We start from the raw sequence: 14,825 nt of genomic DNA on the forward strand, positions 1-14,825 counted from the left end.
AAAGGTTAATAAATGGCCATAACTTCGTCAAAAATCATTCAATTGCAACCCGGTCGCACATGCACAACTAGTCTTGGTACCGACGAACGGACAGGAATCCAGTATAGCCCACAGATACTAGTATCTGAAGGGTAAAATGAATACAATGAAAATACGAATTATATTTCATCAACATTTATCAATATTTCATTAGAAAGTATATAATAAAAAGTGGTAATCGGTCCATTATATAGCATAAACATCCCCTTTAAAGCGGATTTAGTCCGATTTTACAGTTCTCGTGTGTAAACGTGAATTCAGTCCGTTTATGAATATGGTATTACAGGGCAATATCGGGAACTACAATTCAGCACACCCTCAAGCATTATGTTCGCATTTTGTTTTTATTTTGTAACTGATATAATGGGATAGTCGAAAAACAAACAACAACAAAAACGTATAAACATTGAATAAAGAAAAGTTTTCTGAAAATGCATCAAATGGATAATATTATGGGGATATTTTTAGCACATGCATTTTTTTAAAGATTAAATTTTAAAGATTAAATTATCTCGTGCGCATAACTTCTTATCTCGAGCGCACGACATCTTATCTCGAACGCTCGACATCTTATCTCGGGCGCACGACATCTTATCTCGTGCGCACGACATGTCATCTCGTGCGCTCGACATCTCATCTCGTGAGCACGACATCTTATCTCCTTCGCACGATATCTCATCTCGTGCGCACGACATCTTATCTCCTGCTCACGACATCTTATCTCGTGCGCACGACATCTTATCTCCTGCGCACGACATCTTATCTCGTGTGCACGACATCTTATCTTTATACATAAATGATGTACGTTACGTATGAAATAATTTGAAAAACTTAAATGTGTAAGCTTTAATTTTATATGTACTTAGCTGTTCGTAAAATCAAATTCAAACAGCACGATAGTTTGTAGTTCATGGAGATAAAACGACTTAAAATTTAGACAATTTCAGACAACGCATATTTGTGAAATAAAGGTTTATAAACAACACCTGCAGTTGTTTTTTATTTCGATTTTTGGTTAAATCGAACAAAAGGCGATCTTTCTACCTTTCAATCGGATATATCAAATTACATTAAAACCATCTGAGATTTACGTAGTTGGATACAAAGCATAAACTCTATACGAAAACACATCTATATCAAAGCTATCACTATCCCGAACCTGACGAAACATGGATTCTCGCTATCTCTAACGATGAACATTAGACATAAAGAAAATTCATCAGGCACAATGATCAAGCAAACTACAAAATTTATTTAATTGACTCTTTATGCTCGCTTTCATTTCGTTATTATAGTTATAATTGGTTATTATGAACTTAGTCTTATAACACGTTGTTTCAAAGTTTCTATTTCGTTTTAATAAAATGTGAAATCGTTTTAACGAACTGTTGTTGTTTTCGAAATCCCAACTAGCTCTAGCCGAGTGTTTATTCATTTAGATAACCAAACGTTTTAAAGCTGAAAGAAAACAAAACAGAGTTATTGAACCTGTGTTATTTAAGTCAGTTTATCACAGTAATTAAGTATATGACGTTTCAATCCAGTCGTACAAGTGGTTACTGAGATACCAGTTCACAAACTAACATACAAAAACTTAACCAAACCGGGACGCCGACGCACAGGCTAGTCCAATAATTCCCCCTACTCTTCAAATAGTCGATTACGGTGGTATGTTTAGGACAGGCATTTATTTTTTTAAGATTAAATTATCTTGAGCGCATGACATCTTTTCTTGTGCGCACGACATCTTATCTCGTGTGCACGACACCTTTTCTTGTGCGCACAACATTTTATCTCGTGCGCACAACATCTTATATAGAGCGTTCAACATATTATCTCGTGCGCACGACATCTTTTCTTGTGCGCACGACATCCTATCTCGAGCGCATGACATCTTATCTCGTGAGCTCGACATCTTATCTCGTGCGCACAACATCTTATCTCGAGCGTTCAACATCTTATCTCGTGCGCACGACATCTTTTCTTGTGCACACGACATCTAATCTCATGAGCTCGACATCTTAACTCGAGCGCTCAACATCTTATCTCGTGCGCACGATATCTTATCTTGAGCACTCGATATCTTATCTTGAGCGCACAAGATTTTATCTCGTGAGCTCGACATCTTATCTCTTGCGCACGACATATTTTCTTGTGCGCGCGACATCTTATCTCGAGTGCACGACATCTTATATCGAGCGCTCAACATATTATCTCGTGCGCACGACATCTTGTCTTAAGCGCTCGACATCTTATCTTATGCGTACGACATCTTAACTTGAGCGCACGACGTCTTATCTCGTGAACTCAACACCTTATCTCGTGCGCACGTCATATTATCATGAGTGCATGACATTTTATCTCGAGCTTGCTCGACATCTTATTGCGTGCGCACGACATCTTTTCTTGTGCGCACGTCATATTATCTCGAGCGCACGACATCTTATCTCGTGAGCGCGACATCTTATCTCGAGCTCTCAACATCTTATAAGTTCTATAAATGGCACGTCTGCTGAGGTATAAATAGATAGATGGATGACGGAGAGAGCATTCTGTATCCAGCGGTTGAAGAAGACACATCGAGGATTTAACTAATAATTTATCCCAGTACCTTGCTGAGGAAGTTATTGCAACTACACTGTCAGGGCGGATAAATTATTAAAAAGTAAACGTTTTAAGTTCATAGACTAAAGAAGAGTTGCAGAACTTCAACAAGGGTTTGAGCTATATAAGGGTAGTTGAATGCTATAGACGATAGCAAATATAGGCTGAGCACCGGAAAGCTGAGACAGAGACCCAGAGTTTGGCAATCTACTGTGATAGTAGGAGAGTTCCAGCTTATAGACGGTTCAGCGTTATTGGCGAAGTACAGCCAAGGCATCGGGGATATACCTATATGGTAGTTGAATGCTACATGTGATAGCATATAGACGCTGAGCATTCCAGGAGTTAGGACAATCATATAGAGTTGCAACTTCAATTAAGAGGACAGAGGCCGGGCATCTATGCGATAGGACTCGTATGTTGATATTTCAAAGACATTGTCTGACGGGAACTTCAACAAAAAGACCAGTCAAGTATAGAGTCTCCAGCCTACAAGAGTTAGAGCTGATCATTTTTAATTGAAGATTGTTAGTTTGAAACATTTAGTGATTTGCCTGATCCCTGAAATTGTCTAGCTCTGATTTACAAATCATTGGTACACGAATCATTTAGGCAAGATAGCCAATGAAAAATTCTATATACGAGATATTTGGTCTCACCAGCTCTACGTTTTACAAAGGACATTCTACATCGTTTGTCAGCTAGTCATAGACATAGTCACCTTAGCGATTGGACCCAAACCATTGTTCAAGATACTAAAGGCGTAGGCACTTACTTCCCTGGGTCATATAACTCGTATCCTGACATAGGCGGGACACTAATAATTTACTTGTCCGTATGTTTTTACTAATGACCTAAATTCACACAAAAAGCCCTAATATATATATATAAATATATATAAAGAGAGAGAGAGAGAGAGAGAGAGAGAGAGAGAGAGAGATGTCGAGCGCAGATGTCGTGCGCACGATAAAAGATGTTGAGCGATCGAGATAAGATGTCGAGCGCTCGAGATAACTAGTCGAGCGATCGAGATAAGATGTCGCGCGCACGAGATAAGATGTCATGCGTTTGAGATAAGATGTCGTGCGCACGAGATAAGATGTAGAGCGCACGTGAAAAAATGTCATGCGCTCGAGATAAGCTGTCGAGCATACGAGATAAGATGTCCTGAGAACACGATAATTTAACCTAAAAAATTAAATGCATGTCCTGAAGATACCACAGTACGATTCCAATAAAGACAATGTCACTTAAGTGTACAATGCACTAACTATATCCTTTTAGGCTTGCTTTCACACAAAAGTATTGATGTCACCGATATTTTACTTTAAAACCTTATTCAGTTATATCATGATGATTTAGTTTCGTTTATCCAACCAAAATATTAAGCTTTTGATCAGCTTCACCGACATTTTGGTGTATAATGTGTCAGTATGCCTTGAACTATATCCTGCGTGTTCCTATATTTTACCCCTACCAACTGTGAACGTTTTTTTCCTCAAGAATCTAGTGCACATTCATTTACATGGACTAAATACAGTCAACAACTCCGAGACTCTGCTTTACAGATTTCCATTCGTGATTTCGAGGACGCACTGGCCAAAACAAAGGGCCGTTTTCCTACGGAGTTGAAGGCATCAGGTTCGATTCCTGGCTACTTCAAGGCACTTTATCACGACTGCCTTAGTCCACCTATCTGTAAATGAGTGTCTGGTGGGGTAAGCTATAATTGGTTTTAACTGTTCTTAAATTAGCTAGCTCAAATTACTACACAGCTTAGGCGTAAAAAATCCTTTGTTTATGGTATCCCGACCGACCCTAAATTTTTGCCCAGACCCTGAATATTTTATGGCTTTGGAGAATTTTTTTTTTCAACTCTTTTACATAAAGTTGCAAAACTGCACTTCTTATGCTTTAAACATGGTCAGTGATATTAGAAATCAACTTACTGATGTTCTAAAGGCATAACCCCCTTATTTGTATTAATGTTTTGACACAAAAATAATTTCCGAAAAGTCTCAGCTGATAACATCACCCCACGCCCAGACAAAAATAATCCGACCTACTTAACCTATTTTTTAGCATGTTACCGCAAACGAAGAATTTTTTAGGCCTTATGCTTATTGTTTCACAAAGCAACGAAATAGTAAAATTGTTGTAATATAAAATTTATTATCATATCATGTTACTTTATTCTTTAGCAAGCAAAGAGCGATGATCAGTCTGCACAAGATCAGCTTGTTTCCGGTAACATGTTAAAAATAGGGTAGGTAGGTCGAAAAAGCTTTCTTATTAAGTGGAACTTTTCGGAAGTTATTTTTGTGTCAAAAAAAAAATGAATACAAATAAGGAATAAGGGGGTTATGCTTTTAGAGCAGCTGTATGTTGATTTCTAACATCACTGACCATGTTCATTGCAAAATGGTTAAGGCCTTAAAGGCAATGTACTCAACCGTAAAAGCATGCGTGCGATATAATCATTCGCAGTCAGACTTCTTTGAGTCACATGTCGGTTTGAAACAAGGCGACCCGTCATCTCCGTCTCTTTTTATGGTTTTTTTTTTGTGAATGATCTAATTAATAATATAAATTCGGATTTGAATGATATATTTACTATAGGGGAAATGAAGTTATTCCTTTTGCTCTATGCTGATGACTAGGCAGAATTTGCTAGGTCTCCAGACAGTCTGCAAAAGTTGCTGAATGATATTGAAAATTATTGCAATACCTGGGGCCTTAGAATTAATACAGCAAAAACTAAAACAATGATATTCGAGAAGGAGAGATTAACACATCATGACTTCTGTCTGTAGGGTTCTAGCTTGGAGGTAGTGAATAGTTTCAAGTATCTGGGTATAAACCTGTACGGAAATGGCAACTGGTATAGGAGTCAGAAAGACATAGCTAAACATGTATCATATGCATTAAATGGTTTATTTCAAATATTCAAATCAATTGAATTACCAAATTTACAAAAATGTAAGCTTTTTGATGTATTAGTGTCTTCTATTCTGCATTTTGGAGGTGAACTGATTAGTTCATACCCATGTACAGACTTGGAACTAAATTTCTAAGTAGAATCTTATTAGTGAAGCGTTCAACAAATACCGCGGCTTTGTACGGTGATTTAGGTAGGGTACCGCTTGTTATTATCCGTAAGGTTAGAATGATCAAGAACTGGCTCAAAATTCTGAAGTCACCTGTTGCAGGAACATGGGTTGAGTAATGATTGGGACAGCAATATATATGAGGGGATAAATTTTCTTATGATAAGACTGAGAATATTTGATCAATTAAAGGTCCAATACTAAGGAAAGTGAACATTTTAATTTCTTTTAAAAAGCACAGAAACTATTTCATTTTATTGGAAAATGAAAGTTGGTATGTAGAAATTCGAAATAAATCGCAGTATATGTACAATTATTTTTCTATGAAGTATGAAGAAAGTTAAAAAGACCTGGGGGGTCATTCTGTCGATTCATTGAAATTTGAACATAATACACATACATTTCTTTGAGTTCCAAAGACCTTCTGTAAATTTTGACCTGCCAATCTTCATTATTTAGTGTCTTGCAGAAGTCTATGCACTGGCTATGAAAAAAATTGCCAACTCACTTTCCCTTAGTAATGGACCTTTAATGTAGTTGAAACAGAGTATCATTTTCTGCTGGTGTGTCCTTTTTATAGAGACCATAGGAGAAAGTATCTGCGGACATATTTCTGTCACTGGCCAACCATGAATAAATTTGATATTTTGATGTCTTCAGAACAAAAGTTGGTATACAATACTTTGCTGGAGAAAAAAGAAAAACTGTAACTTGAATGTTGATGAAAATTCAATTCATATTCGGGATGTGCATCACTGTGAATGTTAAGATTATCTATCAATGCCTCTGTATTAACTCTCACCAATATATGTTACTGCTTTTGATAATCGTTAACTAGTTTTAATGCTAGTGTATTAAAGCTGTATATAATTATGCGTTTGATTGGTTTGTAAATTAAATTATCATTTTCCATCAGACACGAAAATAAATATTTTGCGCATGATTTGCAATTTTAGTATGCACAATTAAAAACCTTTGAAAAGACAGTAAAGATCGTTGAAATGTTGAAACATTTAAGACAAGATTAAATATTCAATATTGACAAGATTTTCATTTCTCGCCTTGCTTAGCAAGTAATATAACATTTTATACGAGCTTTGAACACCTTTAAACTTTTAGCTTCGTTTATTTGCTATTATTTTAGGGGTGCTTAAAGTGTCATTATGCGCATCTTACTGCACATAGTGTGTTTTTGGTGAATGTTTTATAAAAGCAATTTTCGGTTGTTGTGCATTCAAATAAGTTATTATATAATATATTAACGATAAAGCCGCATAATTATTTGAAGTTGATGCTTTAAAAAGAAAGAAATCGGACTAATAAAATAATAATTCTTTTCTACAGTCAGGTAGATATTTCTGAAGTTGAAGGGAAGCAATTCTTGTGTGCAGTTTGACTTTTCGTAAAATGACTGCCACAGTCAAAATTTGGAAACGTATCATTTCGTACTGGTATCAGGAAGAGTTAAGTATATTCGGTTAAAAGCTATAAAGTCCTCCGCCATTTTTAAACACACATCTATTTCAGCCGGAGAATGCTACTTAAACGTAGTGGCGGCACAATTATAGGTCATATCGGGACCTATGGTGGAAGACCCAGGTGCCCCTGCGTACATTACTTCAGGCATGGGCGGCCATCTGAGTAGAAACACTATCAAAAGCTGGAAAGTTGCCATATGAAATATATAGAGTAGGTCATTCATATGATGAAGGAAAACCCCAGGTGCCTCAGTCAATAGAGTTTAATTTGTTAGCACGGTAAATAGATATAACAGTTGATGCATCACGAGCTTGCCCCTTAGACTGAAAAAGACGACAGCAGATCTGTTTGTTTACATATCATCTTTTGGGCAACAGTCAAACCTGTGTTAAAGACCACCTCTGAACAGAGGCCACCTGGCTATAAAGACCACATATTTTGTTTCCCATTTTAACAATTACAGTGTATTTTAACCTGTAAATAAAGACCACCTCCCAGTAAAGTCCATATTTTGGCTCTCCCAAAGGTGGTATTTGCAGACAGGTTTGACCTTAGTTTAAACCGAATGCTCAAAGTGTTCGCGAGTTGAATGTAAGCAAAAAAAAAAAAAAAAAAAACGGAGGAAGGCCTCACTGGATCCGCCCTTGCTAACAATGTGCACAGTTAAACCTTTTCTTAACCTTACAGTAAAATACTACGGGTTGAATAACATGAAATGTTGTATGAAATGGATCCGCTCGGGCTGAAACATTGTGTGCACTTGAACTTCACCTATCCGCACAGTAATAAACAACTGTCAACGTGCAGTGTTGTACATCTGCACTACTAGTTTTCAATAGAATGCAGTACTGCATAACATTTTTGTTAAAGATAATATGTTTTGACATAAAGAATATTTGGCCTTCAAACAAGACATTTAAAAATAAATGCAATTGGTGTATTGTATAGCTCTTTTGTGACATTACCGTGCAATTTAAGACAGATTGTTACTAAAAGAACGGACATTTTTTTTCAAGGACGCGAATCAAGTATCATTAGATTTTTTAAAGAAATTATCATTAAACCAGATCCTTTTTTTTGCACACACTGGTAACTATGGACCGACTCACTGCTTCTTTATGATAGTTTATACTTGTCGAGTAAAAATTATTCTTTAATATGTGCATAAATTATTCTAGTTTCTTCTGTAAGAAAATGGATGATGGTAACTGATGTTTGCTTGAACGGTTACTTATTCAAATAAACATTTTGCAGTTTGATTTTTAATACCTAATTCTTTCGTTTCCATTGATAATATGGTATTTATCTACTATCTTGTTTCTTTAATGTTCGTTATGGACTTTTAACTTAACTTAACAGCACTTTTCCCGGGATTTTGACTGGGGTAGGTCCATGAAATCACTTTGACATTAGACAGCAATAGAAACTAAATGTTTAATAATAATATACTATTGATTTGCCCTTCCGTTCTGACGAATACATACACGAAAAGTAAGCTAAATGTTTTGTTATGTAAGAGATATTTGTCTCTTTTTACTTAGTTGTCTGTACTCTGTTTCTCTGTTAATTTTTCAGTGTTGAAACTTTTTTTTGACATTTTGAAATCATGTGGTAAACCCCAGAAAAGAAAAGGATATTGTAGAAGTAGAGATAATCTGCCTACTTGTAAAAAGTCTTAGCTGATATAACGCAGCTGCTCAATGGCATTTTGTTATGGTATGCTACGTATTAACCATAATATTGTACATTAGTCAAGTTGGTATATTATATGACGTAAAAGTCGCATGAGGTCAGCATTTAATCAAACAATATTGACATTAGATTTAGTAATGTAATACTGATTTAAAGCATTAAGCATACTTTTCGTGTATGTATTTAACAGAACGGAAGTGCAAATCAATTCAGTTTCTATTACTGTCTAATGTAAACGTGGTTTCATGGATCTACCTTAATCAAAATCCCGGGAAAAGTGCTGTTTAGTTAAGTTTAAAGTCCATAACGAACATTGAAGAAACAAGATACACTGTAATGCGTTGCAATTGTACCCACCGCCACTGCGTTGGAATCATTTTTGGTCGATTATACAGTTATTGACTTATGTTTCGGTCAATATGTGTTTTTACGGACCTGTAAAAATGATATTGAGCGAGGACCGAGTCATTATCACTTTTGCGGGTCAATATCGCTTTTGCGGACTCGCGCGTGCACCCGTTTCGACCAATCAAATGAGCGCATTTGAGAAGGGTTTGTAATATTATCTTATATTGCCTGCAATGAAATTTAACCGATTACTAAGAAATAGTTGTTGCTTGACAGTGTCATACTTACGATTTGATGCAAACTTGCTCAGGGGTTGTTTTGTACAAGATCAGTTACCATTTGTGATGGAAATTCTACAAAAAATGGTAGTCCCTCGTCAAACTGTACAGAGGTGTTTACATTAATGACAGAGCATTGCATTGAACGAGTGTTTGTGGATGGAAGAGTACACACGTGGGTTCCTGTCTCACTGGTCGTTTTCACTTAAACGTGAAAGAATATGGGAAAACTCATTAGAAAACTTACCGTAATGTAGTCAGCCGGCCATATTTATCCACCGCTTCTGCGACGAATCCTCCACCGCCGCGGCGTTGGAACCACCGCCTCTGCGCAAGCTATGGCCAGTGTGTATATATTTAAATATAAAATTTAAAGGCCTTGGCACTGGCCTATTTAAGGAACACAGCTTTAGCTTTGTATCTGTACTTGAACACTTTCCATGAGAATAATAATTGCAAGTACAATGACTTTTCCATTAAAATGTCAGACGAGGGGTAACTGTAAGTATTTTCGGCTTTGAAAATTGTTTAAATAAATGCAAATAATACGAAAAAAAAATAAAATGTTTTGAAAATACATTAAACAAGAACGATAATTTTATTTAATGCTTTTCTAAGTAATTACGATAAAAAGCAAGATATTTCAACAGGATGCCATGGTTACTTTAAACGTTGATTTTTAAAGTGGCATTATGCGCATCTTACTGCACATAGTGTGTTTTTCGGCGACGCCGTCTAAATTCGTTTTCGTTACCTATGCCACGTGACTTCAGTTTGCAAATCAAACTACTTGATAACGCATTATAGATAATTTATCAAAATGGAAGATTTATGTAACACTCTGCCTGCTTGGACGAGAATGTCAATTTCTTTCACTCTGTTGATTGTGCTACGCTGAGTGAAATGTAGACAAAGCGTTTATCCTAAACGACGCAGTTCACAGTTTTAAAGCTAACTTTGGCTCAGTATATTTAGCAAGAATATTGATATATCTCAAAATGATAAGTAAGTTTAATAAATATGATAAAAACCTGTTCAAATACCAACATATATCAAATTAAAGAAAGAGCTGAATACGGTCTGCGTATCACATGAATAAGGGTGTGATAAGAGTCTTTTATGTAGAGAAGTGCTTTTTAAAAGATTTTCCTTGTTACAATTGTCGTCTGTATATGGAAAGGTTTCTTGCTTTTGTGACTTATTCAGATTGCATATTAAAATGAGTACTTGTTTGCTTTGATATATTTGTTATAAATTATTTAACTGATTTATTATATATGAATATTTTTCTTTAGTATGGTATGCAAATATTGAACTCAGTTGAAATCTGTTTTATTATATATATGCTATATAATGACTGAATCTCATTACATTGAAATGAAGGTACGCTGCATACAGTTTATCTATGTGATATGACTACGGTCAAACTTTGCTTATAAAACAGAAATATTGAAATAATTACAATTGTATGTTTTGCTTGACCTTCACTTTTTATAGGTGTGACGTCATTGTCCAAAGATTCATGAATAGCGAATATGCATTTGTTAAAGCGGGATCAGTTGGCCTATTTTAGAAATAAATAAAAACAATAAATAAAAAAAATCCTTTAATTGATTTTTTTCTCATGTATTCTAATCAAACTTGATTTGTAGCATCTTTATTAGGCCCGCAGCCAACTTTGTTCAGCTGGGACATTTAACCCCTTTTAGGGGCTGCTAGAGCTAAAACTAGAAATGCCTTTATACAGCGTCTCATGAACAGCTTGGTGGATCTTTGTCATACTTGGTCTGGAGCATAATTATAAGGTCCTCTTCCAAATTTATTTATATAGGAACTTGGGCCCTATTAGGGACCACTATAGCTAAAAGTAGATATGCCTTTCTTCGCATTAACCACTAAAATGTAATGGATTTTTATCAATCTCGATGTGTAACAATATCGTATGGTCTCCTGCTATTTTGTTACAAATGGGGATAGGGACCAATTTAGCTAAAAATATAAACACGTTTAATGACCTCTTCTCATGAACCGCTTCATGAATCTTCATCAAACTACTGCTGTAATTATTCGTCTAGGGATAAACGAAACAAAATTGCAACCCTACGAAACCTTTGCGAAAACTTAAAAGAGAACCATTTTAATTGTTAAAGTGCGGTATTTAGTTTTGCAATTTGAAAAATGTTAGATGAAAGATGAATGTTAGATGAAAAATTCATGAACTTCTTTCCTTATTACATTTCGCCGACCATCATTTTTAAAGATATTTCTTGTTGGTGAATGTTTTATAAAAGCAATTTTCGGTTATTGTGCGTTTAAATACGTTAAATTAACGATAATGCCGCATAAGTATTTAGAAATAAAGAAATCGGACCAATAAAATAATAATTCTTTTCTTCAATCTTCTACGCAATGATCTTCGTTACCTATAGATAGATATTTCTGAAGTTGAAGGGAAGCAACTCCTGCATGCAGTTTGACTTTTCTTAAAAAGACTGCCCCCAATCAAAAAAAAAAAAAAAAAGAAAGGTTATATTTGGAAACTTATTATTTCGAATTGGTTACAGGAAGAGTTAATTATATAATAAAAAGATATGAAGATATCTAATGCACATCTTTAACTAAAATACATTATTTGAAGGTAAAAGCTTAAAACGAAGAAATCAAATGAGTTTAACATGACAAATTGAATAAAGTCAATGTATTTTAAAGGCGTATGCTAGAGACTCTGTATATGAGATGGACGAAATTTTTCCCAAGTAATAGAATTTCTTCAAACTTTGGATATAAAAGGACAATCATCTAAGAAACAAAAATATGCAATAAAAGTCAAAAATGCCGTTTTCAAGGGCAGATAACTCTTTTGCAGTACTGGTGACCTATGACTTTTATTGCATATCTTTGTTTCTTAGATGATTGTCCTTCAATATCCAAAGTTTGAAGAAATTCGGTTATTGGAAAAAATTCGCCGATCTCCTATACAGAGACTCTGGCATACGCCTTTAAGAGCTGCATTTACAATTGTATTTGAATTCACAATCATTTGTATAAAGTTTAGTGGTAGTATATATTCATTTAAATTTTTTGTCAAGTTATACGTATCAGGTGTTTACTATTTTGAAATGTAAGAAACGCACATGTTAATTTTAACTTAGCATAGATACCACGATGTAATTGTTCGTATTTTGTTTAACATATCTTTAAGTTACTGTAAATATAACTCCTTCCGGTTGCGGGTAGATCGTGCAGTAAAGTATTTCTGTTATATTTAGCTATCCTTATGTACTGCGCATCAATGAATGTGAATTGAACAAATCCGCGTGCACATGTAACCTTATGACATACTTGAATGTTTAAAACTTAAAAATGATTAAAATATGAAGAAATTTTACTTAACATCAATTATATTGCTTGGAATATTACATGGCACTGAAGAACAGTTTTTATCAACAGGTATTTATTATTTTCTTTACATTATGTTCGACGATTATTACTTATTTGTTCAAAATTAAGGTAACTTGACATGGACAACCAAGATGGCGTCACGATATTGGGGGTGGTCACATTATTTACTCGTATAGATGATATGCTGCTACAGAGGTCTAAAGATGCATTTTAATCATTTAATACACACGTATACAATTGTAAAAATGCATTTAATGTATAAAATTATAAAATCAAATGTTCTGAAACTCACCATGAAAACTAGTCAATTTTTGTGCACATTTTGCGGAAAAGTTATGCATCCAAACTGAAAATAATTTATATCCTCATATCTTTAAATATGTCCTTCAGGTGCTCCACCTATGAACAAGAGAACTTATTCACTGACTTTTATGCCATTTGCTCTGTAATTTGGTAAGTAAATTATAAATTTCAATATTTTGTTGCAAATAAATTGAGTAACAAGGGGCTATGCAATTCCAAAAATATGTTTATCGTAAAACTCACCCAGTCCTATGAACAGAAAGCGAACCCAAACATAGCTGATTTGGGGTATATTACATTGTGTTTATGACCCTTGCATGTTCAAATGCAGAAATCCTCATCTAAACTGGCTCTCTATTGTTTGGGAGACAACAGAAAAAGCAAGGAAATGTACTTATCAATTACATTAAACATACATTAATTTAGTATGGCCTAAGACACATGCTTTCCATGAGATTTCCATGCAAGTCAGTGAAGTTTTGAAATTGAGGGTTATTCAAACAGTAGCAAGCATATTTGAACTAGGACACAGATTGAAAATATTGTAAACGTTTTATAAAATTTAAATACAAACAATGTAGAATTACTAAGAAATGAACACAGCACTCAAAACTCTAAATATATGAGGATGTAAAGTCTCAGAAATAAGAACAAAAAAACTTACATGTACTTGGAATGTTTTTAATGACCCTCATACTGCAGGCAGGCTTCAACTTTTTAGGGTGTAAAATATTGAAATTTCTAATTTACCCATTAAATTCCAGAGCAAATAGCATGAAACTCAATAGATAAGTTCTTTTGTTCATAGGTGGAGCACCTGAAGGACATATTCAAAGATAGGAGGTTATAAATTATTTTCATTTTGGATATGTAATTTTTCCGCAAAATGTGCACAAAAAATGACTAGTTTTCATGGTGAGTTTCAGAACATTTGATTTTATAATTTTATAAATTAAATGCATTTTTACAATTGTATATGTGTGTATTAAATGATTAAAATGCATCTTTAGACCTCTGTAGCAGCATATGGTCTACACGAGTAAAAAATGTGACCACCCTCAATTTCGTGACGCCATCTTGGTTGTCCATGTCAAGTTACCTTAAACAAAACATTACACAAAAATGACACCCTGTTACAATTATTACGCAAAACGCATATATTTGCATGATTATTATTTTGTTAAACATTGCTTTTTTCATATTGAATATTCTAAGTATTCCTAAATGGAAACAAATGCTAGTATTTCATGACAATAGAACTGTTATGGATATTTGCAAAGAAATTCATCATCTATTCCGGATTTACTTTTCTTCATCTTCTCACTTACTTGCTTTATTTCTCAGGTAAGTAATAAAAATGTCGATGACATAAATTTAATGTCAAACGATGAACAGATAATCACAACGTCAACATAGATAATAATTATAATAATAATAATAATAATAATAAAAACTTTTATCGCCCCTTATTTAAAGAGGATAACATAGTCTAACATATGGTCCTATAATATAATGATGTAAAATTCGTCCTAACATTGAGTGTGAAGTAAAAAGGCATGAATGAAAGTAATGT

The 14,825-nt window shown here is 34.5% G+C and overlaps 1 protein-coding gene across 3 annotated transcripts in view; it reads left to right on the forward strand.

Moving 5' to 3' along the window:
* The first annotated feature begins 12,712 nt into the window (after positions 1 to 12,712).
* Positions 12,713 to 14,825, forward strand: part of LOC123526327 (contactin-like) — a 62,210-nt gene continuing 60,097 nt past the window's right edge. The window contains exons 1-2 of one of the 3 annotated variants that reach the window (XM_045305426.2): positions 12,714 to 12,997; positions 13,340 to 13,402. Coding sequence is in view for 2 of the 3 variants with exons in the window: in XM_045305424.2 (XP_045161359.2) it covers positions 12,922 to 12,997 (76 nt within the window). In the remaining variant the exon portion in view is untranslated. Of the gene's footprint in view, positions 12,998 to 13,339; positions 13,403 to 14,136; positions 14,168 to 14,825 lie in introns of those variants that run through there. The other 2 variants (XM_045305424.2, XM_045305425.2) reach the window with 2 other exon arrangements.

Source organism: Mercenaria mercenaria, chromosome 14 (genome assembly GCF_021730395.1).
Source record: "Mercenaria mercenaria strain notata chromosome 14, MADL_Memer_1, whole genome shotgun sequence".
In the NCBI taxonomy this organism is placed as follows: domain Eukaryota; kingdom Metazoa; phylum Mollusca; class Bivalvia; order Venerida; family Veneridae; genus Mercenaria; species Mercenaria mercenaria.